We start from the raw sequence: 27076 nt of genomic DNA, 5'->3' as shown, positions 1-27076 counted from the left end.
GATTTGTTTTATTGCATTGATTACCTGGTCAAACGTGGGAGGCAACTCCTCCAGTGTGGCTCCATACAGACACGGTCCTGGAGGAGGAGAACAACAGTTACAGCACATTTGTCAGGACTGGCTTGTGATTCATATTATTCCCATGTACAAGTCTCCATTTTTCCCAAAATCAATATTGGCACCAGTCTGTTTGCTGAAGGTTTCTCACGCTGTACAAAAATACTTCAAACAGAAAAATGTTCACTATTTAGGACTAGAGCTGCCCCAGCACAGAGGTCTGCTTATGTGGATCCAGTTGCAAAAGCCAGCCCTTAGTTTATAACTCTTAAGACCTAGGAAATTACACATAGCAGACTTGGCCCAGAAGTGCCTGAGCTGAGTTTTTTTCTGTTAATTTTATGACAGGTTAGAATCTACATAACCTTTCTTATATTTGTTTCTCTCTATGCGTAAGGTAAGAGAAGAGTATCTCTCCTTAAGGGATAACTCCCTCAGAGAATGATGCCACTATTGCTCCAGGAAAAAAGATCCCTGAGGCAAAAGATGACCCATCTGGTATCGCGTATTTAGCTGCCTCCTCCTGGGATTGCACTGTATAATTTCACCTTTGGTAAATTAGGAACAAAGGTCGTTCTGTGGCAGGTTGACTCAAAGTTTGCCATGGCATCCATTTAAAAAAGGTGATGTGTGCAGCAACAACCAGCCTACCAAAACTGCACACTCAGTAACTGTTTTCAGTAGAACTCAAAACAGCCCTTTCAGGCCAGATTTTCAAAAGTTAAACCTAATCTCTGTTGAATATCTGTCCTTAAATATCAAAATGGGAGCTGCTGGGTGCTATCCTCTTGAAAAATTGCCCTCTAGCTGGACATTGCAGATCAAATGTCACTAAAGGAATCTTACAGAGAATAGTGAAAGATGTAGATTAGGAGTGAGGACCTCCGAGTTCTCTCTCTGGCTCTGGCACAAGTTTCACAAGTGACCTTGGACTAATAATTTAATTGCTCTGTGCCTCAGTTTCTTTATCTGTAAAATGAAGATAATACTAACTGGAGGAAGAAGGCTAATGCCATGCTGAATGTTCACATTGCTTCAAAACTCTGCTGCACACTTTTAAGTGCCTTCCTCTCCCCTGTATTGCATAATGACCAAGGTTTATGTCTGGAGCATCTGATATACTTCTATGAGGAGGATATTAAGATAGATAGAGCAGAGGAATTGTCATGTTACATATTAGTGTACTATCCCTTGTCCCATTCCTGCAGCAGCTTTGTGCCTTGAACTGCACTGAGACCATGAGAGGTCCATGCATAAAATGGATGGCGCATTAGGCTCCTTACCAAGGAGTACACACAAAAGCAAGAAAGAGAGGGATGCCTAGATGATGAAATCTAAGGAGACAACCTGGATCCAATGAACTTGGAACAGAAAACTGAACTAACTGTGACAGCAGTGTATGAAAAGTAAAACAAATTCCAACTATAGAACAATAGGATCTCAGATTAACTGCTGAATGATAATGTGATACAGCAGAGGCAGATTCAGTACTTAGAAATCCCACCCCAACTGCTAGGTGTTCCTGTGGGAGAGAACAGTGATAGACTAGGGATTCATTCAAAAATAATGCTGGCACGTTTACAGTCATGGAAGACTTCAGCTGCATCAGAACAAGAGTTCTGCATGCTTACGGAAGTGAGCCAACTCAGCCAAGAGGGCTGCCTCTGTATGTCTCTTCAGAGACAGAATGATACAAACACCAAGGAAGCTGCAACACATGGAACGTATGAAGGAGCCAACATTTTCATTTTCCACAACACAAGAGAACAGAGAAAAGCACTGGACCCTATTAAAATCACAAGACACAGAGGGCTTTTTTCCTTGCTGCCTTTGGCAAATGTAAAATTCAAAGTCTAGGATACATGGGCAATTGAGACCTTGACACTTCTTGATTCAGAATGATAGGACTATGGTATTTTGTGCTGGAGCTAAAAACTGAAAGCTTAAGAACTGATTTTCTTGATTTTATCATACATTTGACTATCAGTGAAGGCTAGTGCAGACTGCATTCTCCTCCCTTTATTGTAAGGATTCATTTCCCCTCAAGCAACTGCAGCATTATCCCTAGTCTCATGAACAAATTTATGTATTTTGAGCACCAGTGCTGATGGTTCAAAGGTGTATTAGTTTTGATCTTTAAAATAAGATTAAATTTTTAAAAATCCATGAATTTCCTTTGAGACATTAGCTCCTACAAAACACCAGAAGCATGATGGAGGGGAACGACAGTAGAAAGACAATGAGGCAATTTACAAGATGAAGTGTCAATCTCAGAAATACCACACATTTTAAAACTTTTGAAGTTTAATAATTTTATCATAGCACCTTTTTTTTTTTAAGTTACACATTAAAACAGAACTCTCAAATACTGATTAAAAGAAACATAGAAATCCCTTATCAAACATTCCACTGATTACTGCATCTCATATAAACAGAATTTAAAACAAACAAACAAAAAAACACCAAAAAGCCCCCAGCCAAACAGCTGTGGTTGAAATGAAATGAATGTTTACTATATTTCAGAACAGCTGCTTACTGGAGGACACAGTAGAACCCACAGACCTTGACATTTCTTCACATACCAGAGATGACCTCACATCACAGGAGTATGTGCAGGCTGGCTCTGAAGGCAAAGCCAAGCATCAAGTCTGTCTTTTTATTTTATTTTTCCCTACAGCTGACTCAAAGCTCCCACTGTATTTGGACTGGGGTCCTGATTCCAGACCCACTGAAATTAATGTGACTCTTTCCATGGCTTTGACTCAGACCCTGGGATGTGCAAGGAATGCAGGATCAGGCTGTTGGGAGGAAAAGGTCATCCAGAAAATATGCAGATTAGAAGCATTAACACACACCAACCACACACTCAAGAACGATAAAGGATCAGACAGTATTCATGAATCAGGTGAGAAACCTTCAGAAGATACAATTTCATTGTTTCCCAGTACAAAATTGTTTATAAAAAGGGTGGATGATCAGGAGGTAACCCACTCTCAGCGTGGATTCCAGTCACTTAGTTATCACTGATGGGTTCACACTTGTACTGGTGGCACTATCTCCCAATATCCCCATTGGTCAGCTGTATCAACACAGTATGTGAGAGTTAAAAACAAACATGATCTTTGCAGTGTGAGAAAAGAACATAAGGTAGGAAGAGCAAAAAGGAAGAGATGTAACTCTTACAAAAATAAAAAATATCTAATATGATTAATTAAAAAGACCACCAGGTTAGTTACAAGAGAAGTAACCACTGGGGGATTAGGAGATGAAAAGGAAAGCATTCCCCACATACTCCAACCCAGATTTGCAGTGCCAATCTCCAGATAGAAAACTATCCCATTTTCCTGTTGTACACCACTGCAGCTCCATCTCACCCAGACAACAAGAATGCGGGGAAGACTTCTCTTTATATGGACTCTGAAATCCCAACCAGTTTTCTGCACAAGATATGGCTTTGAAATAAGGCCCCCTTTTTGTACCTCAATTGCAGAGGGACAGGGAGGGAACTATTATCATGGAGGAGATCGGGAACGGATAGGTGAGCTCAATAAGGCACTTTCTCCAAAGACATTGGCGTAAGAGGACTTGAGGAACTGGACATAGTTTTGCATGCTGCGGTTGGTGCTTTCAGACTGCTCCAGGCGATCCTTTAAATCCTGTAGACGGCTTTGGTATCGGTGCTCTGACTGCATGAAGAAGACACAAAACACAGGGCTGAAGGCTAGAGATTTTTCATTCTAGTCATGCTAGCCTTAACTCTTGTCATTCTCTGGGATTTTTACAAACAATATGGCACTGCAACACACACCACTTAACACTAAAAGTCTATCACTCACTTCACTCAGTCCCAACCCCACACATCATCAACTTTTATATAAATGCTCAAGATAACACAGCCAATCAGAATAGGAACTTAACATTCTGATTAACTAATGGTTGAAAACAAAACGAAACCACTCTCTAGGAAGAAACTCAGGAGGTTATCACCTGCTGTAGGTCAGCCCTCTTCCAATCCCAGGGCTAAAGTAAACAGGGAAAGAAAATGGGAGACCAAATGTAAAAGATCCCCTTCAACGAGAACAAAATCATTCCCCTAGCAGGGAAACTCCTCAGCCCCTCTCTTGTACATCCAAAGGTGATGAAAGGGAGGAAAATAACTCCCCCCCTAAATGTAGCAATACTTGCACTATCTGGACCCCTTCCGTTCTCCAGGTTTTTGATGTAGTGTTTGTCTGAATAGTATGGTGGGTCTGATTCTCCTCTCACCCAGTGTAAATTAGGAGTAGCTCCATTCAAACTGTTAGTATAAGTGACGAGAATCAGGCCCCATGTATGTGACTTAGATTGTAAGCCTCTTGGGGCAAAAACTACATCTTCCTCCACACTTTATACTTCACCAAGCACACTAGTGTGTTTCACCATCACAGCAGACACAGATACACTGCAACAAAGTTACTGTACAATTTCTTCAGCACACTGATGGGACATGGGATTACAGACTCTTACTGCTGCATCGAGGCTGCTAGTTTATCAACAACATCCCCTCCAAAACACTCACATCTTCTTTGCTCCGACGCAGCTGGTTTAGTTCTGTTTTCGTCCGGCTCAGCTGGGTCTCCAACTCCAACATCTTGGACTGGGCTGCCCTCTCTCTAGATGCTGCTCGGTCCCTCGTTTGTTCCACCTACAAGTAGGAACAAGGCAATGAATTTTTTGCTTTGGCAAGGGTGTTGTCCATGCAAAATGCTTTGCTTCTGCTATGGTAATAACTTCCTCCCCCTTCGCCCTAGAGGAGGACTGGACATATTTTTATATGATTCTGGCAAAGACAAGGAGCATCTGAGTCTAGCATTTTTCCTTCCATTTTTGTGTGCCTACTGGAGACAAAGTACCAACTTCATTTTTTTGCTTCTGCTTCCCTACAGATAATGCAGCAAGAGGAAGCAAAATTAGAAGGTTGGTGACGGAATGTAGAGGTATCCCCTTCCATCAGCTGGTAACCTCCTCTCCTGTAGTTTGAGAGTTCCACTGTATTTGATCATTTTCTTACTCTGACAAGGAGTTACTAACCTGTCTTTTGGCATCTTCAATGGCCATCTCCAGCTGCCGAGCCAAGGAGCTACACTCACGGGTTTTCTCCTCCAATCGCAGCTGGGATTGATGGATAGACTCCTCCCTTTTAGCTATGACCTGAAGGAACTCTATGTTCTGTGCACCCGTCGACTCTAGTTTCCTGAGTTGAGACAGCAAGACAAAGAATTTTATTAATCATTAAATACAATTTGGCTCAATATGCCTCTCCCTCAGGTCACTGGTTGGTCAGGGGACAGATCAATCTTCAACTTCCCCCTCTAAAGACAGGACCTCTGAGCCAAGCAGAGTTTCACACTTCACTTCTAACACCAAATAATTTCAAGATGGGGGGCATACTGAGAATACTCATTGACCCGTCCTCACCACAGCATCACCAATGAAAGAGTGTAGAAACACTGAGAGATACAGGAAATTAAGGACTGCCATACCTGATCACACCACTAGCCTATCTAATGCAATATCCTGTCTCTGATGGTGGTCAGTACCAGATGCTTAGAGGAAGATGTAAGAAACTCCACAGTGGACAGTTATGGATTGCCCTTTCTCATTGATTTCAGTGGAGCTCCTCCAAGAGCCAATGGTGTGGGACCAGGCCCTTTGTTCTTGTTGATTTTTCTAGTGTGCCTGCAGAGGACTTCAAAGTGGCCCACACAGAAGAAAATTTCATGAACATTTTTCTTCTTAAGATTACTTAGCACAAAATACCAGACTGAAGACTCAGGGTGGGCACAGACTCGGAATAAGAGCCAACCTGAACCTTCTTTGATTACATACAAGTAAATCTAATTTTTCCTATGCTCATGTCTCTGGCACTTCCATATTTCAGCAGGGACCAGGAATAACATAGAAAAGGACAGTCACAGAGTATTTCCAACCTGGCCAGAACAAGCAAGTACTTGAAAGCTCATGAGGGGAAAAAAAAGGGATGGGGGAAGAAGTAGTCCTTCTGAGCTGTTTTCCTGACTAAAAAAGTTAACATTCTCTCTACAGAAGCATTCCAAACTTATGCAAGCCAGACCACCTAACTTTCTGATTTAATTCTACAAAGGCTCTTAAATGGATAAAGGCTCAGGGAGATGAGAAAGGTACACAAGCAAGCCAGCAGCTGCCTTAGTGCCTTGAAAAAGGAACAAGGAGGGTCAGGAGCGGAGGAGAAAAAGAAGTCAGGCAAGGAGAGCAGGCCAGTTATATATTCTAACCTCTCCAGCTCCTCTAGCTTCAAGATCAGCTGCTTGTTCTCCTCCTGGGCAGATTGATACTTCTCTCTTGTCATTTCCATTTTGTCTCCCTGGAACTCAATCTAAAATGACAGAAAACAGACCTTACGTAGGAGGTCAATACAAAGCCAAGACCAGCCACCTCAAATGGGTGCTGTTCTTGGGGAGGAGGAAACCCACAGCTATAACACCTTAATTCACAATTCTGGAAAGACCTGGAGAGGGAAATGGAGGCAACAGTACGTGAAACAGCAAAAAGCCACATGTCAAATTTGTGTAGTTCCTCCAGGTAATGTTTAGACCCATCATTAAATAGAATTTTTCCACACCACATACGAGTGGTCAGTGCCATAAGAGCTTGACAGTAGAGCAGCCACCTGCAAGCATAGTGAAGCATACAGATTAGACGAAGCTTGTGTGTGGTAACAGGGCCGGGAAGAATTCAGAGCCTGAAATACTGAGAAAGCTAATGATTTGCATGAGATCATCAAAGCAAAGTGCGTAGGCCACAGAATCATTCAAGGCCCCTGTTGGCATGGCATCAGGAAGGCAGGGGAAGAAAATAAAAGCAGAGCAACATTTGTGAGCGGATGGTCATGAGAGAGAGGCAGCCAATAAGTTGATCAGGGTGACAGAAATGAACGAGACACCATGCATTTTGGGTTCTGCAGCTCTTCAAGACCCAGTAAGACTCTGCAACTAAGCAGTTTGAAAGAAAGCCTTGAAATAGCAAGGAAAGCCACCAGCTAAGTTACTATTCTCCCTAAACAAAGACATGCCACACATCTTTATTTTGCAGTGCAGATGTTTTAATCATTTCAAAAAGAGACGAGTACAGAGGCAAAGACTGAACTTCCTGCGACTAGAAACTCATCTTGGTCCCCGGCTTGCAGACAGTGCAGCTGTGGGTCCTTTCTGCCAGTCCCTTACCCGCTGACGAAGATCTGTAATCATGGCAGAAAGGTCCATGTTCTTTTTTTCATAACTCTGCAGCTGATCCTGACATTCTGCCAGCTTTGTTTCCGTGATCTTCAGGATCTCGGGCAGCTTTTCTAGTTCAGCAAGCTGTCTCTGGAACTGCTTCCGAGCCTGTGGTGGTGAGAGGAATGGAAGGACAGAGTGGTCAGTTAAAAACAACTAAACATGTGACCTTATTTCAGACATTTCTGAAGAGTCTGGGCTAATAAATTTTTGAGTTGGTTGGTGCTATCTGTCCACCAGAGCATCTCTGTTTCCCAGCAATAAGGGCATCTCAGATGCCTGGCCAGCAATGGAACTGCTCATTGTAATGCAGATTCCTTCCTCTATTCCAAGACACATTCACTTAGATTCTCAGATTCCCACAGGGTGCGAATGTCTACAAATCCGGGCTTGAGTTTTATTAATGTATACAGTATTCTTGAGAACAACTGTTCCATGACAACCACTGAAAGACAGGATGCACAATTTAAACTTAATGACTCTGAACAACCCTCTCCCCAGTGAAGGGCACCACCTCAAATGGACACTATGTATTTGACAAGGCCCCTCATGGAACATTCTGAAAATTCAATGCACTTGGCAAAATAAACACTAGTTTGCATTTCCATTCTCCCTTGAGCTGAGATGGGGGAAAAAGGCAAACCTGTCTGGAGGACTTCTTTTATCTCCCTCAGAGTCCAAGCACATTTGTTTTCGACTATACCAAGAAAGGAGTGCAGCTCTGAGTGGCTGCCATGTACCAATTTAATGGTCCAGGTTTTCTTAAAGGAATAATTACCAACTCAATCTCCTTGTTCATTTCATCTTTTAGTGTCTTATTCTCTTTGTCACAAAGCTCCAGTTTCACAGTCACCTCATCGGCTTCCATTCGGGTTCTCAATACCTGGGCACAGAAAGAATTGGCACATGACTATGTTAGGGTTTTCAATCACAGATTGCTACACACTGGCACAATTACAATTGTTGAGATCCAGTAGCAGGATTCTTGTGAACCTCTGGACACCCCCACCCCAAGTTGTGGAGTTTTTCTACCTTTGTACTTTTTATAGCCTTCTCACCCTTCTTTGTGCTGTCCTCCAAAGATTTCCCCCTTTGTGCCTTTCCTCCCTACCACCACCACAAAACCCAGATCTCAGCAGGGGCAGCAAAGGAATAGCACTAGCCAAGTGGAAGGGCCACAGAAGGTATGACTAGGATTAGACATTTTACTTCTGGATTTGCTTCTTAAAAGGGGCTAGGAAAGTGACAATTACCAAGATCAGTTCTAGACAATTTATACACTGAGCAAGATCTTTACACATGGACTCAGCTTCTGCTAACAGAATGGGTGATCAGAGTGTGCAGAGTGAGGCAAGTTTTCTACAGTCCAGAACAAAGCAGGTGGCTGCCTACAGGCTGCCATTTGAACAGAATAACCTATAAAAGCTTTTGCATAAATAGATTTTATTAGAGCCATGAAAACCAGAAAAGTAAGACGACAGAGCATCATCTAATAGCTAGCAAACAGAATTAAGGCATGAGAGAATAAACCACAACAGCAAAGGAAGAAAACAAATTTGTGTGAGGAGGGAAGGAAAAAGGAGGGTTGAATAAAATACCTGAGACTTGTAGGTTTCAATTAGCCCTTCATAGTTCCTCAGAGATGCCTTGAGCTGCTGCACCTCCATCTGAGCTTGGTTCAGCTTCTCCTCCACTGGGACCATGGTAGCCTGAATGGAGAAGACATCTTCTATTCAAGAGGCAGTGCTTGGAGCAGGCTAAGTTGTTCCCATATACATTAAGCTAAGTTAGAGCAGGGGCTGTGAGCTTCACCAATGTATGCCAGCAGAGAACATGGCCTTACATCTGCATGAGAGTTGTTCCATCATGTTCCAAACACTTTTAAATGAGCTGTGTCCACTGGATCAGCGTCATGCTTGGTTTATTTGGACTGAAGCTTTCTTTAAAGGGATAATCAGGTACATTACCTACCATACCATAGATGGTTATGTAAGTGTCTGGAGAGGATGTCAGGCATCTTTCAATTTTGGAGGCTGTGGTTCTCCCTAAAGATATGGTTTTTGTTCCCTGTCCAGCTGTATAGATGACACAATATATCATCCAGGAGACCAGGCAGGTAAGCATATCTCCAATCCCACATACTGAATCAGAGGGTAGAAAAAGCCTATTCTTCCCCTCCCCTAACAAACCTTATATGTTCCTCTCTTCACAAATTTCAGCCTACCTCACCCAAGTCAAACAATGGAACACAGGACTGAAAATACAGTCAATCCAGCTACACTTAAGGTTTCCAACGCAACTTGATCTGACATCAAATGGGATCAAAGGAGATAATTTCTCTCTGGACTTACAGGGGTAGCAGCTGCTCACTACAACTTCTCTCTTATGCTAACATTTCAGCTACAAAACGCCTAGATATTCAACTGACCTTCAGCCTTTCATTCTCCATTTTGAAAGACGTGCTCTCTGTGGCCTGTCGGTGCAGTTTATCCACCAGAGCATCTCTGTCTTCCCGCATTTTGTCCTCCATGGAGGTCTGCTGCTCCAACAAGTCTGTAATACGGCTGCCATGCAGGAGGTGAAATTAACCATTAAATGACAAAAAAGAAAAAAGTCTCTTGTTCTTTGAAATTCAGCTTCAGGAACAAGACATCCTTTCTTTACTCCCCCTTTTCCCTCCACATCTCATGCATGCACACACTACTGGTTGGCTATACAAACTTCACTCTGGTTTCTTCTGCTGCTCCATTCCCTTTGGGAAAACAGGCACACAGATGTTACTGGGCTGCTGGCATTTCATTGCAGTGGCACTGATACATTATATCCGAGTTGTATAGGCTAATGCAGTCGTACCCATCCTTATTACACAGAAGGGCCACGTAAATCTAAGCACCTCAAGTCTTGTGTGGGCCAAAAAGATTCTAGGTATTTTAATAAGATTTAAAGTCACCTGTATTGATTTATAATTTTAAGTTCAGTTTGTCTCATATGCATTTAGATAGAAACAACCTACGTACAGTATTGTCTATTTACAGACTTGTATACATTAAAATGATGTAAACATGACAACAAAACATGAATGAATTGGCCATTAGTATATTGTTTTGAAGCAGGCTGCAGGCCTTATGAAATGCTCTGGTGGTCCACGTACAGCCCACGAGCCGTAGGTTTGGCACCCCTGCTAATATGGTACTTCCCCCTCTTGCTCCTATGCTCAGTTTTCTCTGTGGTAACTGCACCGTGATGATACTGACAATTTTTGCCCCCAGCTCCACAAAAACAGATCAGCCTTAATGAAACTACTTTGCATTTCGTTGTGAGCCATTCTGAGATCCTTCAAAGAAAAGTAAGTATATATATTTTATAGAATGGGCAGCAGGCACAGGGATAAGTGACTTAATCAACAAATCATTGTGGCGGTCAGGAGTAGAAGCCAGACCTCCTGGCTCTCAGACCCTTTCACCATTAAACCATGCTGGCTCTAGCTTTCAAATGAGTACTTATGCTCCAACCTGGAGACTTGAGGAGTCCCTTCTTGAACTAGTATCCCAGCTCCATTCATGCTGGCTCCCCATGCCAGAGCTCTTACCTGTTCAGCATAACAATCTCAAGCTCCAGGTCAGTCTTGTCCTTCACTACTTTGTTGTAGCGGCTCCTCCAGGACTCCAGAGTGGACAGTGCCTCGGTAACATAACTGTCCTGTCCAACATGAGAAAGATGTGGAATGAGAGAGGCAAGACTGACAAAAAAAAGAAAATTACAGGACAACAGTGATGTGAAAAGTGGAACACACCATGGTAGCAACAAATATCAAACACTCTGGAGATAATACTTCCGCTCAACAGTAGTCCGGTTTGAAAAACAACATTAATTCCTTTTACCACTCCATGTCCTCGCCAAATAACATTTTCAAATGATGCTGTCAGCTCACAGCCATACTGGCAGAGAGAGGAGGGGCTCCTCTTTGAAGACAACAAATGCAGTAGTTAGGAATGCAAAGCATAGCTAAAAACCTGCATTGGCCTTGGACAGAGGAGATAACCCCAAAAGAACACAAATTACTGAAGAGCAGGAAGGGGACAAGTGGTCTAAAATGTCTGAGCTTTTCTGGTTTGTCCTAGTACCAGCCTTCCTGCTTTTGCTATATCCTCCAATCCCCTTTCCCCAAAGGCAAATCTAGGTGTCTTATTTATTTATAGTCTCTGCTCCAATTGCTTTCCCCAATGATTTCCTCTGCCAAAATAAATTCCCATTTTTTACTCCTACTTTCTTTCCCCTTTGCCACTATGAACATTTTCTTTGTCAACTACCAATTCCATGCATAACTCTGAAAGCAGCTCAATACTGAACCAGCACACAAGTACAAAAGCAAAGCAAGGCCCTGCAACCTTTTGTCCATTTCCCTCAGCAGGCTCTAAAGGTAGGAAGGGAGTCTGAAGAAGATCAGATCTGCTAGTTTATCACATGATCTTGTTCAAAGGAAGGAGCAGTGAACAGTGACAGCTGAGAAAAAATAGCTTTGTTTTAAATGCGGTGCAAATGGGCTGAGGCCCCAGTACAAAAATAAATCTCGTTAGATAAAGCAGCTCTCCCGCCCTGGGGTTGGTATCAGAAGTCAAGGATATGCCCACATACAGACAGAGACTCTAAAGGATTCTCTTTCCCTCCCTCCCAGGACCAACTACCTTTTCTGCTAGCTGTACATTCAGCTGCTCTGCATATTCCTCACTGCGCTCAGCCCGCTCTTTCTGTGCGCGTATGGCTTTCTTCAGGGCCTCCTTATCACGCTCCCCCTTCTGCCTCAGCTCTTTTAGCTGTTCCATGATATGTTCCACCTCCGCCTTATGCTGAGCCCCACTGCGCTCCAGATTCTGGAAAGGAAAAGAAAAAAAAACACATTCTATGTGAAATGCTTTATCTTCAGTCAAGAGGGTCAACTTATCTCCCAGCAGCCAAGGAGAGAGGTAGACATAAGCCATCTATCAATGTGGTCCACCAAGGAGCTAAATAATCTCAGTTCAGTCTGCCATTCCTACTGTAGCTTGGCCCACTTAATTCATGGGATGAGATACAAAATGATCTTGAAAACCATTCTTGCAGTGGAAAAGGTGGGCTGAGATGCCAAACTTCCAGTCTTAAAAGTAGCATGTAGTGTTTCTGTGTGCTGATAAACACAGCTGCCAAATTTCACTCCTGAGGCAGCAACTGGTTCCTCTTAGTGCAATTTATAAGTTATGATAGATCCTTTAATCTTTTCACTCACAGTGTTAACATATGCTAAGAGAGGTGTCTCATTCTCTTGTCCTAAAACCAATGAATAAGGGTAATACCTCTTGGGAACCAGTTCAGGAATTATGTCTCAAGAAGACTCAAATAGCAGTCGTTTCCAATATTTCTAGTCTTAGTATAGAATGTAAAGGTTATTATTACATCAGAACCAAACAAGGTAAGCTCTGAACTCTTTGCATTTGGCTCAGTGTATTTCAATATAATACCTAGTTTAAGCAAGTGCAATTCTACTGACCACAGAGCTGCACATCCTTACACTAGGCCCAATATTTATTGCTATATGTAAGGACAGATTTTAGCAAGATTATTTTCTTTCCACCGTGTGTGGCATACTTCTGCTCAGCAATGAAGTCATCTTTCCTGAGGCTTTCCAAGGTAGATATAGACCTAGCAACCTTTTGTTCTACATAGGAATTATCTCCTTTCAATTGAAATGTATCTGCCTTGATAATTCATTGTATAGAAGAACATACCTGTATATAGCCTTTTTCTTAAAATTACAGAGATAGTTAACACACAGCTTTCATCAAGATAACCCAAGGCAACTTTCTTCATCTCAGTACCTAAGAACTGTCAAACTGATTCAAACTATGGTCCATCTTGACCAGTATCTTGTCTCTGACAGTGGCCAGTACCAGAGCTTCAGGGTGAGCATACAGGACAGAGCGGTTGAGGTGCTCCACCCACCTTCCGCTCCTAGCTGCTCGCAGTCAAGAGGTTTAGGGTCACTACAAGCATGAGATTGCATCCCTGACCATTTTGGCTAATAACCTATCCTCTGTGAACTTAGCTAATTCTTTTTTTTAAAACCCAGTTATAGCTTTGGCCATCACAACAACCCATGGCAATGAGTTCCACAGGTAAACTGTGCATTTATATAAAAAAGTACTTCCTCTTGTTTGTATTAAACTGGCTGACTATTACTTTAATCAGGTGACCCCTGATTTTTGTATTGTGTGAAAGGATAACAACACTTCTCTATTCACTTTTCCCACACTATTCATGATTTTATAGGTCTCTGTCATATTCCCCCTTCGTTGTCTCTTTTCTAAGATAGTCTCTCCTCATATGGAAGCCGTTCCAGACCCTTGATCATAGGTATCACCAGTGATACAGTGAAACAAACATGTGTCTTTGCAATCAGATAAAGAGACCCATGGCAGGAGTTTCTTTTTCCCAGATAGCAAGTTAAATAGTTTCCCATCCCTCCCGATATGTGGTTCAGCAGAAACCATCTCTAACATAACTAATTTGAGGGGAAATCTAAAGTAACAAGTAATTACTTGGAGACAATTAACCCTTAAAGTTTATGATTTCACTTCACACAAGTGAAAAAAGAATTTTAGTTCTCAATCAAAATTACAGAAGAAAATGTACAACAATGGCATAAGTGATGCCAGCTTATGCATTTCATTACTGGATGGGCATGGCATGGAATAGTCAATGATTGCACTGAAGAAGAGAGTGGCAATCAGCTGATCAGTTTGAATGGCCTGGTGAATACCGAAAACATACCCGGATCTGAATAGCCAGACGATTATTTTCAGCTTCTTTATTTCGCAGCTGAGCTTGTAAATGACCCCTCACAGCTTCCATGGATTTGGAGAGTTCGCATGCTGTCTTCGCTTGATCCTAAATATGAAACAAATAGGACTAAGTGTCGTTTTCCCAGGCATCGAAGCAGATGGGACATTTCACACCACACAGCAGTTCAGGCCTCTGCTTCAACAAACACCACCAGCTATCACAGGATCTGCCAGAAAGAGCACTCTCAGAGACTCATTTTCTTAGCCATGGGGGCAGGGAGGCAAGACATGTCAGTCAAATTTGCCCAGTTTAGCTAGAGTGTGTAAGCTCTGAGGGGAGAGCCATGGCTTGCTGGAATCCAGCAGTTTTGTCCAGAGAGTTATGAGAACAAAATGTTTACAGAAAACTACAGTAATTCTAAGCACCCCAAGAACCAGTATTCTGCATTACGGTGCTGATGAATGGTATATTCCCTATTCCACTACCACAAGCCCTGTCCTTCTCCCCCACTCCCTGAAGCACCCTCACGGATCCCCCTCTCCATTCAAGTGTACCAGGATGGGATCCCCCTCTTTCTAAACTGGCATGGAGTCTAGACCCCACAGTCACCCTGGTTGACCAGCCTGCAAGGATTTGCTCTGAGCCAAAATACACTCCACTCTGGCCACTGTTGCCATGTGTCCATCTGCTTCATAGGAACTTGGAACCAGGGGGAGGCAGGGCACATTAGAACCTGAGGCAGCTGATGGTTCCCAGCAAAAGGAGATCACCCATCAGGACTTGCTGCAGCAAGGCACCTAACTGAGCTCTGCCTCCAAGCCCTATGAGACCCTCCCGAGCAAAGTGTGCAATAGCAGCTTTGGAAAAACCCTAGGAATAGCCAGTCCTGAGGTGACATCTATCATTTCACATTTGTTGCCTGAAGTATGTGTGATGGATGTTATCAATAAATCAGCAATTCCATGTGGGGATTAGATAGGCATCTGCCAGTTCACACTAGAAAGCAGGACCTGCAATGCCTTAATTCAGAATAGCTGCCTCAAATTCCAGACCCTTGTTACAGTTTTGAAGGTTCATGTGTGTTCAAGGAGAGGTTGTAACAGAAAAGGGAAACTACCTTTTCTGTCTGTATTTGACTGATGAGATCTTCCACCTCCTTCTCTTTCTCCTGTAGCCTCATCTTCAGATTCTGGAAGACAAACAACACCCAGATCCTAAGTGACTTTGTTGCTAGCAGTGGAAAAAAGGGGCTGTTAAAAAAACGCCAGTGTAGCTTTCTCCATCAGGCTAAATGGCACCGCTACAATATATATCACAATTGGTCACCCATGTTTTAAAGAATAAACTGTAAATCTCATTTGTTCCCCCCATGTACTGAAAGCATGCTTTTGCTCTTGCATTACCGCTTTCTCTGCATCCGAGTCAGACAGCCTTTTTAGCAGCAACCCCTGCTGCTCCATCAATTTCTGTGCATCTTTCTACAAGAGAATAAAGAAACAAGAGCTCATTAAGCTTTTTCCAAAGCCACCCTCAATGTCCTAATCCCAAGAAAACGTGCCTTCCAATTTAAGATGGACCTGAGAAAAATATCTATCTATGCCAGCACTCAAGCAGCAACTCTCAGATAACATTAAAAGGTGTCAACCCTGCCAACAATTTCATTTTCAACCCTCTTCCCCTCAGAATTCCCATCCCAGAAACACTTCCTCACTCCCATCTCCTTTAACCCAGTCAAAGGGGATACTAAAATACACAATGGCAAACTAAGATCTTGCAAATGTATCCCACTTTGGGCAAACACAAACCTTTGCTGGTTCCTTTTACTGGAATCATGGGTGGCTGAGGAAGTACTTTGCCACCGACCTGCCTTTGACCAAAGCAGCACGTGTTCAACAAGCTGCAGTAGGAATATTAATTACACTGAAGTATTATCACTCCAGCAGTTTGCCTAGCACTGAAGTTAACATCTTCACACTAGGATTCAAACTTTATCTGAGCCTCAAAAGGGAGGGGTAAGGTCTATATTACAGTTAGGAGAACCAAGGCAGAGGGAGGTGAAGCATTTGTCCATGATCACATAGCATGTCAGTTGCAGAACTGGGATTAGAGCTCAGGAGTTCTGACTCCAAGTTCTGGTCTCAGTCCACTAGCCCATGCTGTCTCCTGTAAATCAGGGAAAGTGAAACATGCAGCACTGCTCACCTCCCGGTTGTGCTGTTCTTTAAGTAGATCCCGGAGTGTCCTATTGGTTTCTTCAAAAGTGCTTAATTTCTGTAGCAGCAACTCTTTTTGCCTTGTCAGCGTATTAACGTCTGAGCTGGTCATGTGTTTCTCCTAAAAAAAGAAAGACATGGTCATATTTCTCTGCAGTTCAGTATCTAGAGTCTGGTATGAGCGATGTGTACAATATAAACACAGAGCATAAGAAAACAACTTGAACATCAGTGTCACATCCACAAAGGGCAGTGGGATGTTAAGATGCTGGCTGATAAACTCCCATTTGTAAATTCAAAATGACTTCAGATTTAATTTAATCTGGATTTCAGTACCTTCTGTGCCCAAAGGCCTATCAAGCAATTAAAGCACTAGAAACCTCTCCACTTTCCCTTGACAACCTCTGAACCAGTGATTCTGTGACAGCTCTTGAAACAGCAATGTGGCAGTACATCAAATGCTACGGTGGACGATGCCATCACTTACATTTTTGAGTCTCCCAATCGTATCTTTCAGCGCATGAATCTGTTTGGCTGCGGCAGCTCCATCCATCTCCGCCTCAACTAACTTGGACATCAAACACTCCTTCTCATGCTGCAAGTGCCTCTTCTGCATTCTGCAAGAAGAACACAGCTATCAGAAGAATGGATAGCCAAATGCAATAACCAGGCTGCACTGGTGAGGTCATCCTTAAAGGAAGCATTGTAATTAGGGTTTCTGATTAGAGGTTAACAGATAAAACCTCCCAAACAAAAAGATAAACCACAAATACTAGAAATGTACCACTTTTCAGTCTTGGAAGTGGGCTGTGGTGGGGATCAGCAGACCCTACCAATCCTCCTGTACTTGCCGGAAACTCATCTATCAAGTGGGGAATATCAGAGGGGGCCAATGTTGGGGTTCTCTCAGAGCAACCTCCCCCACCAAATACTAAACCACAACACCTTTTATCCTGGATATCAACAGTCCTAAAGACCTATATCACCCCAGAAATAAGCCTCCAAAATGGTATCAGCGGAACATGAAGCTGGACATTCTAAAAAACTGGAGAGAACACAGACAACTAGAACTCAGAGAAACCCTTCATAAAGGGCTCAAAGCCCTTCCCAAGCCTTAAAAATTATTCATAAAGCTCTTCTGAAAGATTCAGAGACTTATTCTCCATATAAACTTTAGTGTGATGGGAGGAAGAGGGGAGATGATGACTCACAATCAAATATGAATGTTTTACTATGTCCCCACTTAGTGAAAATGGGTAACAGAATGAGCTAAAACATTACTTGCTTCCAAATAATTGCCTCAGGAAGGCTGAGACGGATTTTTCGACCACCACAATGAGATCCCTAGGCAAAAATAATGTCACACTGAGGAAAGAGGGTTTCACTGCACCATTAGGCAGGAAGCAGATATAAGGAAGGAGAACGCCAATTCTGCAGTGCCACTCAGCCCTATATTCCTGGGGCTAACCAGAATTAAATTTGTTAATGTTTTTATAAAGGCGACAAGTGCTCTTTAAACATCACTATAGTACATGTACACACAGGAGTTAAACGGTAAGTTCTTTACAAAGTAAGATCTTTCTCCTCCTTTATGCGCTCAATGTTACGTCGGAGCAAGGTATTCTCATGTTCTGTCTCCACCAGCTCCTGTGTGACTTCATCTAGCTCATCCTTCTGCTCCTCAAGGAGACGCTTTGCCATCTGCTGTTGTTCTTCCCGCTTCTGTATCTTGGCCTAAGGAGGACACATCTTATTTTTATGTATATAGAGCTTTACACAAGTCAAGGCGCTTTTACGGCATTACAGATGGTTCAGATCCCCCACCACTGAAATGCAGCAGCTGGTTAACAGCACACAGCAATGCTCCTCAACAGTTTAGTAGATGAGGGAGGGACGGGAAGGAGCTGATCAACGTAGCCAGCAGACCCCCCTGGGGTACCCTTATGGACCCGCAGACCTGTTCGAGAAACGGTGCTACAGATAAATTGCTGAAGATATTTAGGAATGTAGACTGAGACCTTACGCTGGAATTTAACCAAGGCACCAGACGTACTGCCTTTACTCAATATAGAAGAAGGGCCTAGTGTTCCCCTGTCTAATTAAGGTTAAAACTGGTGACATGGATTATACTTTCATGTTATATCTACAACATTAGCCTGGTTAGATCCCATTTACATTTAAACCACGTTGTAACTGGTTTGGAGGACAACTGTTTGTAATCATAGCATGATAGGACTGGAAGGGAGATCATCTAGTCCAGTCCCCTGTATCATGGCAGGACCAAGCACTATCTAGACCATCCCTGACAGGTGTTCGTCTAACCTGCCCTTAAAAATATCCAATGATATTTCCACAACCTCCCTGGGCAATTTATTCCAGTGCTTAACCACCCTGACAGTTAGGAAATGTTTCCGAATGTCCAACCTAAACCTCCCTTGCTGCAGTTTAAGCCCATTGTGTCATTAACACAGTTTGCGATACACCGCCGGTCTAGCCGTTCAGGGCAGGGCCCTCACTTGTGTGTTCTTCCCACTGTACGTCTCAAAAGCCAAGGGACCGGCTCAGCCCTGTTGTCATCAGGTGTGATTATTTGAGTTTAGACATTTGAGTTACCCTATCATGTAACTGACTTTTGTTTTTGGAGCACGGACAGGCTTAAACTACTTATGACGATAACAGTCTACCTAACTCAGAAGTCCTGTTTTTGATTATAGGTTTTTAGATTTTTAATTAAAACCAAACAAAGTTACATAGTAATATAATTGGGATATATTGCCTGCTCTTGGGGAAGCTGAAAGAAAGGAAAATGCCTGTGGTCTGCCCGCACCATGCTGGGCCTGTTAGAGGGTTTGGACATCACATTAAATCTACACTTTAAAATTCTGTATGTAGACTCTCAAGGGACAGCTGTTAAAATATTGACAAGTATTTGAAGGCCATTTAGATTACATGAGATAATATTGCGTCACTGAAGCGTAAGTTCCAGTAGTGAGCCACAAGGAATATATTGTTCAACAAGACAACCCTGAGAGCCTATGGGTCCATGTGGTAAGACAATACTTTTACCTTTAGGGAGGAACATCTTTTAGGTTTAGGACCTTGGTGGGAACAAGACTTTACACATAGAAACTGAGGCAAAGCATCATCTTGTATGACAAAGAGTCGTCCATGTTCCATGATTCATTTTAACATAAGTAAAAAAGACTCTCGTTAATCTGTAGTTGAGATATAGCTAAACTGAATGAAAGCCGAAATCCAACTTGCTAGCAGACAACGCAAGTGTAAACAACGCATCAGAGTAGCTAAGCCCTTTTCAACTCATTCATACTGGCCTCTAAGAAATGTAACAAATGAGTTGAGCATCCGTTTGCCCTTCATCACTGTACCCCAGTCTTTAGCATCCTCTTGCCAAGTTTCCTCTTTCAGTATCACTTTGCAAGCCCCGCCCTATTACCCCCGTGAGCCTTTAGTATGGTCTTCTCACCTCATTCTTCAGTGTCCCCACTACATTCATCAGGCTATCTATCTTCTTCTCATATTTGTTCATCTTGCTGTGAATAGCATCCTCCTCGTCTGTAGAGAGGTCACTCAGACGCAGCACCGAGAGCAGTTTTTCTGAATCTGGAGGAGTAATTTCCAAGCGATGGGTTGGTCCCTGGTGGGGATGTAATAGTCATAGCTTTTTTTAAAAGGTACATGCAATGTTGTAACCTTAGCATCTCCAAAACCAATCTAGGATTGAATCACATCTCTGAAAAAATCCTAATGAGGGCAAGATAAAATACCCAGGCTATAATCCTCTCTACTTCAACCTGTTTCAGTCAGTTATAAAAGGCTCTTGATGGGGAAAAATAAATACTCCCAAATCCACCAAAACAGCACATGTAGGGATTAGCTTGATTGTCTGATTGTCATGAAGGAAGCTGGGAGTGGGCAGCTCATTCAGCCCTGGTGGGAAAAGGGGCACAATACACGCCTTTCTAGAAATCTTATGACAGACAATAATGGCCTGTAAAGTGAACTGTGCCCCAAGGTAAGGTCTTTTAGAGAGGGAAATAGAAAAGGAATAAATGAAGGGGGATTTCTCCAGCCTTGCAGTATCAGGGTGGGAGTGGGAAAGAGGAAAAAGTGACAGATAGCTGTAGACGAAACAGGCACATGATGAATCCCCCATTCAGAATCTATTTGTACAAATAAGTTTCCAAAAGCCAGAGATAAATATTGGATGTTTAAAATGACTGCCAGGTGGTAGTGGTCACCTTAACTACAGTCTAGCACCCTCCAACCTGCTCCCTCCAATCCCACAGTAAGATAAAAATCTAGTGATCATCTCTTAGTCCAACCCATCCAATTAAAAAGCAAGTCAGCCATACCTCCCACTTGTAGGCAGACTCCCGGATGGATGTTTTGCCTGGGGGCATCCAGGGGACCTTGGTTTTCACCCGAACGCTTCGGCGCACGTTCACGGTATCCCCTTTCATTTTCTGTTTGTGTTTCGGCTGAAGGAGAGAGAAAAACAAAATAAACCTCATAAGACTTTTAAAAAATCATTTAAACCTTTAATGCTGTAAAAGTTAAATGGCAGGACGTCATTCTTACAATAGTACCACAGACTGCTTCACATGGTACATCAGAGAGGAGAGTCAGCAGCTGGAGGAACAAGGCAAAGCCAAGCACAAGAAAAACTTATTGCATAAATAGGAGAGCATATAGCCAAAATGAAAGCATTCTTGCTATTTGTCAGACAGGGCCTTTATGACATCACTTGTAGCTCTGCCTCTTGTGATGCAACGAGGGCCTTGGTTACCCTGTGAAAATAGATCTAGCTGGTGTTAAAGCAGGTCTGTCCTTTTTTACATTTTGAGGAGGAGTTTGCTTGCTTGCAAAATTTTACATCAGGATTTGAGTGACAACCTACTTTCATTTCATTTCTTTGGTTTATTTAATGTCTTAGTTTATAAAGCACCAATATTACAAACAGTACCTGGAATGCTGGACATAACAAACCTGAAATAAATCAAACTGGGCCCAGTGACAACATTTAAATCAAGAGGACTGGGACAAAAAGCATTCCAAGGATCAAGAGCATAAGAAAATAAGGGCAAGACCTTAAACCAAACCTTAAAGACAACCACAGAAGGACATCAGATATCACAGGAATTAAGGGGAAACAGAGGTCCCTCAACCAAGAATCTCCTGTTCTTAAGCCCAATTCCAATTAAACCTCAGGCGAGAGAGCCTTGGGTGGTCTAAGGGGAAGTATGCTAGCTGCTGAGTACCATTCACCCAGATGATTATAATTTTACATATAGTTGTAATAGCTTGAGTTGGCCTACTGAGAAAGCCCAACTCAGAGAGAATGACAGAAGGGAGAGAAGGGAGATCAAGGTTAGAGAGAAAAAGGTAGTCTTTCTGGGCAAGAGAGGAGACACACAAAAGCACTGCCACAACATCTATTTCTGTGCAGGAAGAGCAAAGTAGGTGGATCCTCCCTATCCCCCAGACCTGACTCTCAAACAGTAGCCATGATGTATTAATGAGGGGTTGGGGTGTGGGGGGGATTGATCTATTAAGATCCTAGAATCACTTTGCCTGCTTTGTGACTAACAGGTATTCTCACTCCTATATGGGTTGATCTTAAGCTTCCTTATCTAAATGAAAATGCAGACGCTTTTGCACAATTCTGAGGCTTGATCAGAAAGTCAGGTGGTCCAAAAGCAAAGGAAGCATATAGCTGAGTATCATCAGGCATGCCCCATTAAAATATTCACTAGTGGCAACATACACACAGTTAACAACTGAGAGGGGGGCAAAGTAACACTGTTGCAGACTCTTAAAGAAAAATAAGCTAGCACTCACCACCTTTTGGGTCTTCCATTTCAAGAATGACCTCGACCTCGGAAGAGGATTTCACCCAATCCAACTAGTAATTGAAACCTAGCCACCATTACCAGCTAATCAATTATATCTAAGGCTACTTGCTAGATCCTCTCGGCCAATGCTCAAGAGAAGATAGTCCAGACTGATAAAAGCTGTCTGTGCACCAGCAGATGACTTCAATCCAGAGTCTTTTTAAATCTAATATTTCACTTAACCTGATCCAGGTGGAATTTGAGATGTCCAGCTACCATCTTCCCAACAACCCTTCCTCCAGACAAAGGGATGATCAGAGAATGGGCAGTAGTTTGACAAGATGTTAACCCAGAAAAAATATGTTAAGTTGGGGCAGGACTGCTATACACTTTATACACAAGCAGGATACTGCCCTAAGTTAAAATGTCTTAGGTGTCTAAAAAGCAACTGTATAATACAGTATGGTTTTCCTCAGCAAAAAAAGGGTGTCAGGAAAGTCTAGCTGCTAGAGCAAAGGAATGTGTTTTACTCCTGGTTCCGTCATGACTGATTGTATGATTCTGGACAACCCACTTATCTGTGTCTCAGTTTGCCCATCTGTAAATTGGCTAGTGTACTTCCACATCTCATGGCAGAGGGAGAGGTAGCTCGAAACTTAACTAAATGTTTGTAAAATGCTTTAAAGACCATTGGATAAAGGCCCTAAAGAAGTACAAATGGTAACCCAACTATACATGTAAATATAAAACTAAATCACGTATATTACCCATATGAGATACAGTTTCAATTTCTAAAGATTACTTAAAAGTATTGCTGAAAATTCACATTGAAATGAATGCAGTTAAGAAGTCAATCAATCTTATTTCTCTAACCTACTATCTATTTATTCAGACCTCAAGTGGTAGAAACAGACCTTGAACATTCAGTGGTGCTTCTAGGACCCTTCACTTTTCTGGTTTGTAGCCCTTACAAACACCCAACTACACACTCCTACCTGGCTTTTTGCAGGTGTTGTTTTCTGACCCTTTTTTATATGGACATGGACAGGGGTGTTTTCATCCACATGAACGTGCAAAGGGGGAGATGAGGAACGGTTCTTCATGGTTCTTCTCCGACAAACGGGAAAGGGCAATACAATGAAAGGAAACCTGTGAATAAGGAAACTGGAAATAATAAAATTTCCCTATGCTCCAGTCAAACTGGACAACTGCCTCTAGCCACCTGTCCCCAGACAGCTACAATTGCTGAGATGGGTCAAGGTATTTAGGCCACAGTTTGAGCTTCCTTTCAGTAGCACCTGCCGTTTTGGATCACATGCAGCTTCGGTGTAAGATCTGGAATAACTCCATAAGCTTCTATTTACACCATGGCTGAATCTGGCCCTTCATTTTTGTTTGGACAAGGGATGGTACAGACAATGTAAAGACAGTGTTGTATTGGTAGAGTGTGTCTGTAAGAGTCACCAGAGTTCAAGGTCTTAGAGCATGCCAAGGGCTCTGATTAGCAACACCATCTGATTTTGAGCAGAAATTTTACAACAGGGCCATTACTTTGACTAGCAAACTAAAGAATTTGGGAACACTAAAAGGAATCCATCAGAGGTGCCATACGAGCCTGATCCTGCAAACATTCTTGTGCTTAATTTTAAGCATTCTGAATAGTCCCCTTGATTTCCATGGAACTACTCACAGTTCTTAAAGTTAAACATGGGTAAGTGCTTGCAGGACTGGGGCCTATATTTGTCTCTGCAGGTTATTTCTCATAAATGATGCATGTATTTTATTTCCACATTAATTATGCGCCTAACATGCAATAGCAAGGTATGAAAACAAATTCAAAGTAATCAACGCACAGTTTAAGTGTAAAAGTTTCCTTCTTAGAAACGTAGCACCACTAACCTGAGTACAGCAAAAAAGAGTTACATCATTCCAATCCCAGTTACTTACAGTTAGCATAAGATCATCAGTTTCTTGTGACACTTTTCTCTGTGCTGAGATTGCAGTTCTCTCGTTTTTGATGGAGGGGGGACACCTGATGGCAGAAATACAAAATAGATTACTAATAGGAGAGGATGCTAGTTTCCTTAAGGTTCCCATTCCTTGAGTAGAAAGGTAACATCCTGACTCAAACTTTGAAAATACCTAAAAACCACTCTATAAAAGAGTGTGCCTTAGTGTTCTTTGCACAAGAAATGTTAAAACAAAAAGATTAAAATAAGTACTTTGATTTTCAGGTATGATACACACATTATGCTAGATAATTAATTTTAAGGTGCATCATGTGTAAGACACCTGATTCTGCAGGGTGGATTGGCCATAGAAGAGAAAGAGTTTTTATTCTTTCTGACCAGTGGTTTGGGACCAGTGCTTACCAGATGTTCCTGATCCTGAAAACAATATGCACTTTCTTTTTCCAAAATGTTTCTAGCCTTGGCATGTCACAAACTATTACATCTTCAAGTCAGATCATTCTGATCATCATCCTGCAACTCCTGCCCTTGGAGTCTGATAATTTTAGCTACTGCTGTCTCAAGAACTGCTACAAACCAATACTTCCTACTGTCTAAATGATCATAACAACAGCTTTTCAAATGGTATAAAACAGTTTCATATAAGCAAAATAACCATTGCAACTAGCAAAAGACAAAATGCATAGCACTACTGGCCCCCTATGCTCATTATTGCAATTTGGTGGGAAAGAGCAGCAAGAAGCGAGGACTACGTGGATAAATGGCAGGAAAAAGAATAATAAATTAACAAAGGTTCTTATAGGTCTGTGGAAATAGGATAGTTTTTCTTAATAGATGATGTTTATTGTGGGTTAAGATAATTTGGAAGCAACACAAATGAAACCAGAAAAAGACACTCATATTACAAAATAAGAGTGTCTACACAGGGAGACACAACAATATTAATATCGCGGTATAGGTACAATTATACCGTTATAGTTCTGCCAATAAATTTTCCCATGCTGATGAACTCTACAAATAGTTTTAGCAACAGTTCAGTATAATTGACATTATAAAATCTTGCAGCATAAATGTGGTAATATCCAAAGCTATTAGCCAAACGTCAAGAAGAGTCCAAATGCTCAGTGATCATCAAAGGTAAATTAACATTGGTAAGATTTCCATCATCATTCTGAAGAGACTGAGATTTTTCAGTCTCATTAAAATGATTAAGTTTGCAGAATGAAAGTGTCTGTTGAAGAGTAAAGAAAACAACATACCAGAACAGTTTTAGCAAAAATATTTTATAGAGACAGGGGGAAAAAAATCTTTCCAGCCTGGGAAGATATGTATTTAGAAACTGAGACAGAGTTTGCTGAAGTGAGAGAATTTCTCCACCTTCTTGTTAGATAAGTGACTGTAAATACAGCTGGTTTGTTTGGTTATCTCAGTCTTGATAAGTAACTAAACCCTATTAATGGGCAGAAAACCTACATCAACTACAGTGTAAAAGAATGAGGGAATTCAAATCTGAACCTTGAAATACTAAGAGCAATATTAACATTCTCATTAGAGCCAGCACATTTTGTTTTTGCCAGCAAGAACAGATATTTTAGAAGAATAAAGGAGCTTTCCTTGTCCAACAGCAATCATTATTACTAACTCTTGTTACTTTACCTCACAGAATTTCTTTCCTAAAGCCCCAGCTTCTGGAGTCATGTTATTTCATAAGAATCTCTTTTTCACAAGTAAGTTTATCTCACCCTCATGGTTGCAGAGAAAAGCTTGAAAATAATGAACCCTAAAGGCTCAAAAAAATAAGACAGCAACGCTGAAGCCTGAAAAAATATTGTAAAGGCTTCCTGACTGTTAAAGCCAATCTCCTGATTTCGGAGCGGGGCGGGGAGTGACTCATGTCTGGACTGCCTGGGGAACTTCACAAAGCGAGTCCTTAGAGGGCGGATGGACGAAGTCACAAGGCAAAGGGCACGTCCCAGACACCACAGAAACCCACCCCTGAGAGGCAGATGTGACAGAGCAGCAGCAGCCCGCGGGGTGTGACCCGCTGCAGCGCATGGGCTGTGGGGACCCCGTGCCCCTGGCCAGTCCACGCTACCCTGGGGGGCTCGGGGACCCCGAGATCCCACTTCAGCCAGCGTCGTCCCCCCCGGCTCCCCAGCCCCCCTCACCATGCGGGGCCGAGCCGGGTTCGGAGCCGCCGCCTCAGGATCTCCTCGAAATTGGCGGCGAGGCGGCGGTAGCTGTTGCTGCCATGGAGACCCCTGGGCCGGGGCGAGGGGGGACGGGGCAGGGGGCAGCAGCAAGGGCAGGACAAGCAGCAGCAGCAGCGGGACCCGCCGCCGAACTTCCGGGTCCGCTTCTGGGACGCTGCCCGCAGCTCCCCCATTGGGCGATTCAAACCCCCCGTGACCCCGGCTCGCCGCCGCGATTAGCTCCCAAGGCTCGTCGGGGCGTCACAAGAGCCCGCCCTCTTTGGGCGAGCCGGGGCGTGTCACTATGGGAACGCCGGGCAACAAGCGAGGGAGGTGGCCGGGCCACGGCTGCGCTGAGATGGGGGCGGGGCGGAGATGGGGGCCAGAGGAGGGAAGGGCAGGCGGAAGGAGGCCTAACCCCCACTGACAGGGGAGGAGGGGCGCTGAATCACCTATTCCACAGACCCTAGTATAGGTCAGCTCTGGCAGAGATTCAGCTCATCAACCACCCCCCCTTACCCAGGCAGCAGCAGCCCTGTTCAAAGCTGCTCATATGAAGCCCCACTCTAGGCAATTGCACAGCGTGGGTAGGGGACTGGGCCCCTGGGAGAGCAGCTGAGGTAACCTGCTCTGCCTGGTGACAAATACTTCTGAGCAAGGCCCCAGGGCAGTTCTGAAGCAGTG

At 42.9% G+C, this 27076-nt stretch overlaps 1 protein-coding gene across 7 annotated transcripts; it reads right to left on the bottom strand.

Annotated features, from left to right (window-relative positions):
* Window positions 1-30: 30 nt before the first annotated feature.
* On the bottom strand, window positions 31-26642 carry ODF2 (outer dense fiber of sperm tails 2). Of its 7 annotated transcripts, none has more exons than XM_043530672.1 (22): window positions 26369-26605; window positions 24178-24262; window positions 20752-20877; window positions 19863-20033; window positions 17946-18112; window positions 16866-16995; window positions 16368-16499; window positions 15569-15643; window positions 15283-15354; window positions 14154-14270; window positions 12035-12220; window positions 10939-11048; window positions 9778-9913; window positions 8948-9058; window positions 8128-8232; window positions 7299-7457; window positions 6351-6451; window positions 5128-5290; window positions 4616-4741; window positions 4045-4077; window positions 3537-3743; window positions 31-77 (listed from the first exon to the last, which is right to left on the bottom strand). In XM_043530672.1, the coding sequence occupies exons 1-21, from the start codon at window positions 26584-26586 to the stop codon at window positions 3570-3572; spliced, it is 2697 nt and encodes an 898-aa protein (XP_043386607.1). In that variant the 5' UTR covers window positions 26587-26605; the 3' UTR covers window positions 31-77; window positions 3537-3569. The 7 variants fall into 7 exon arrangements, with proteins under 7 accessions (XP_043386607.1, XP_043386608.1, XP_043386606.1 ...); XM_043530673.1 differs by lacking the exon at window positions 31-77 and adding an exon at window positions 23226-23379 and having other exon boundaries at window positions 2344-3743; window positions 26369-26425; XM_043530671.1 differs by lacking the exon at window positions 31-77 and having other exon boundaries at window positions 2344-3743.
* Between the last annotated feature and the right edge of the window lie 434 nt (window positions 26643-27076).

This window comes from Chelonia mydas, chromosome 16, assembly GCF_015237465.2.
Source record: "Chelonia mydas isolate rCheMyd1 chromosome 16, rCheMyd1.pri.v2, whole genome shotgun sequence".
Taxonomy (NCBI): Eukaryota; Metazoa; Chordata; order Testudines; family Cheloniidae; genus Chelonia; species Chelonia mydas.
This window is presented reverse-complemented; position numbering and strand designations above follow the sequence as displayed.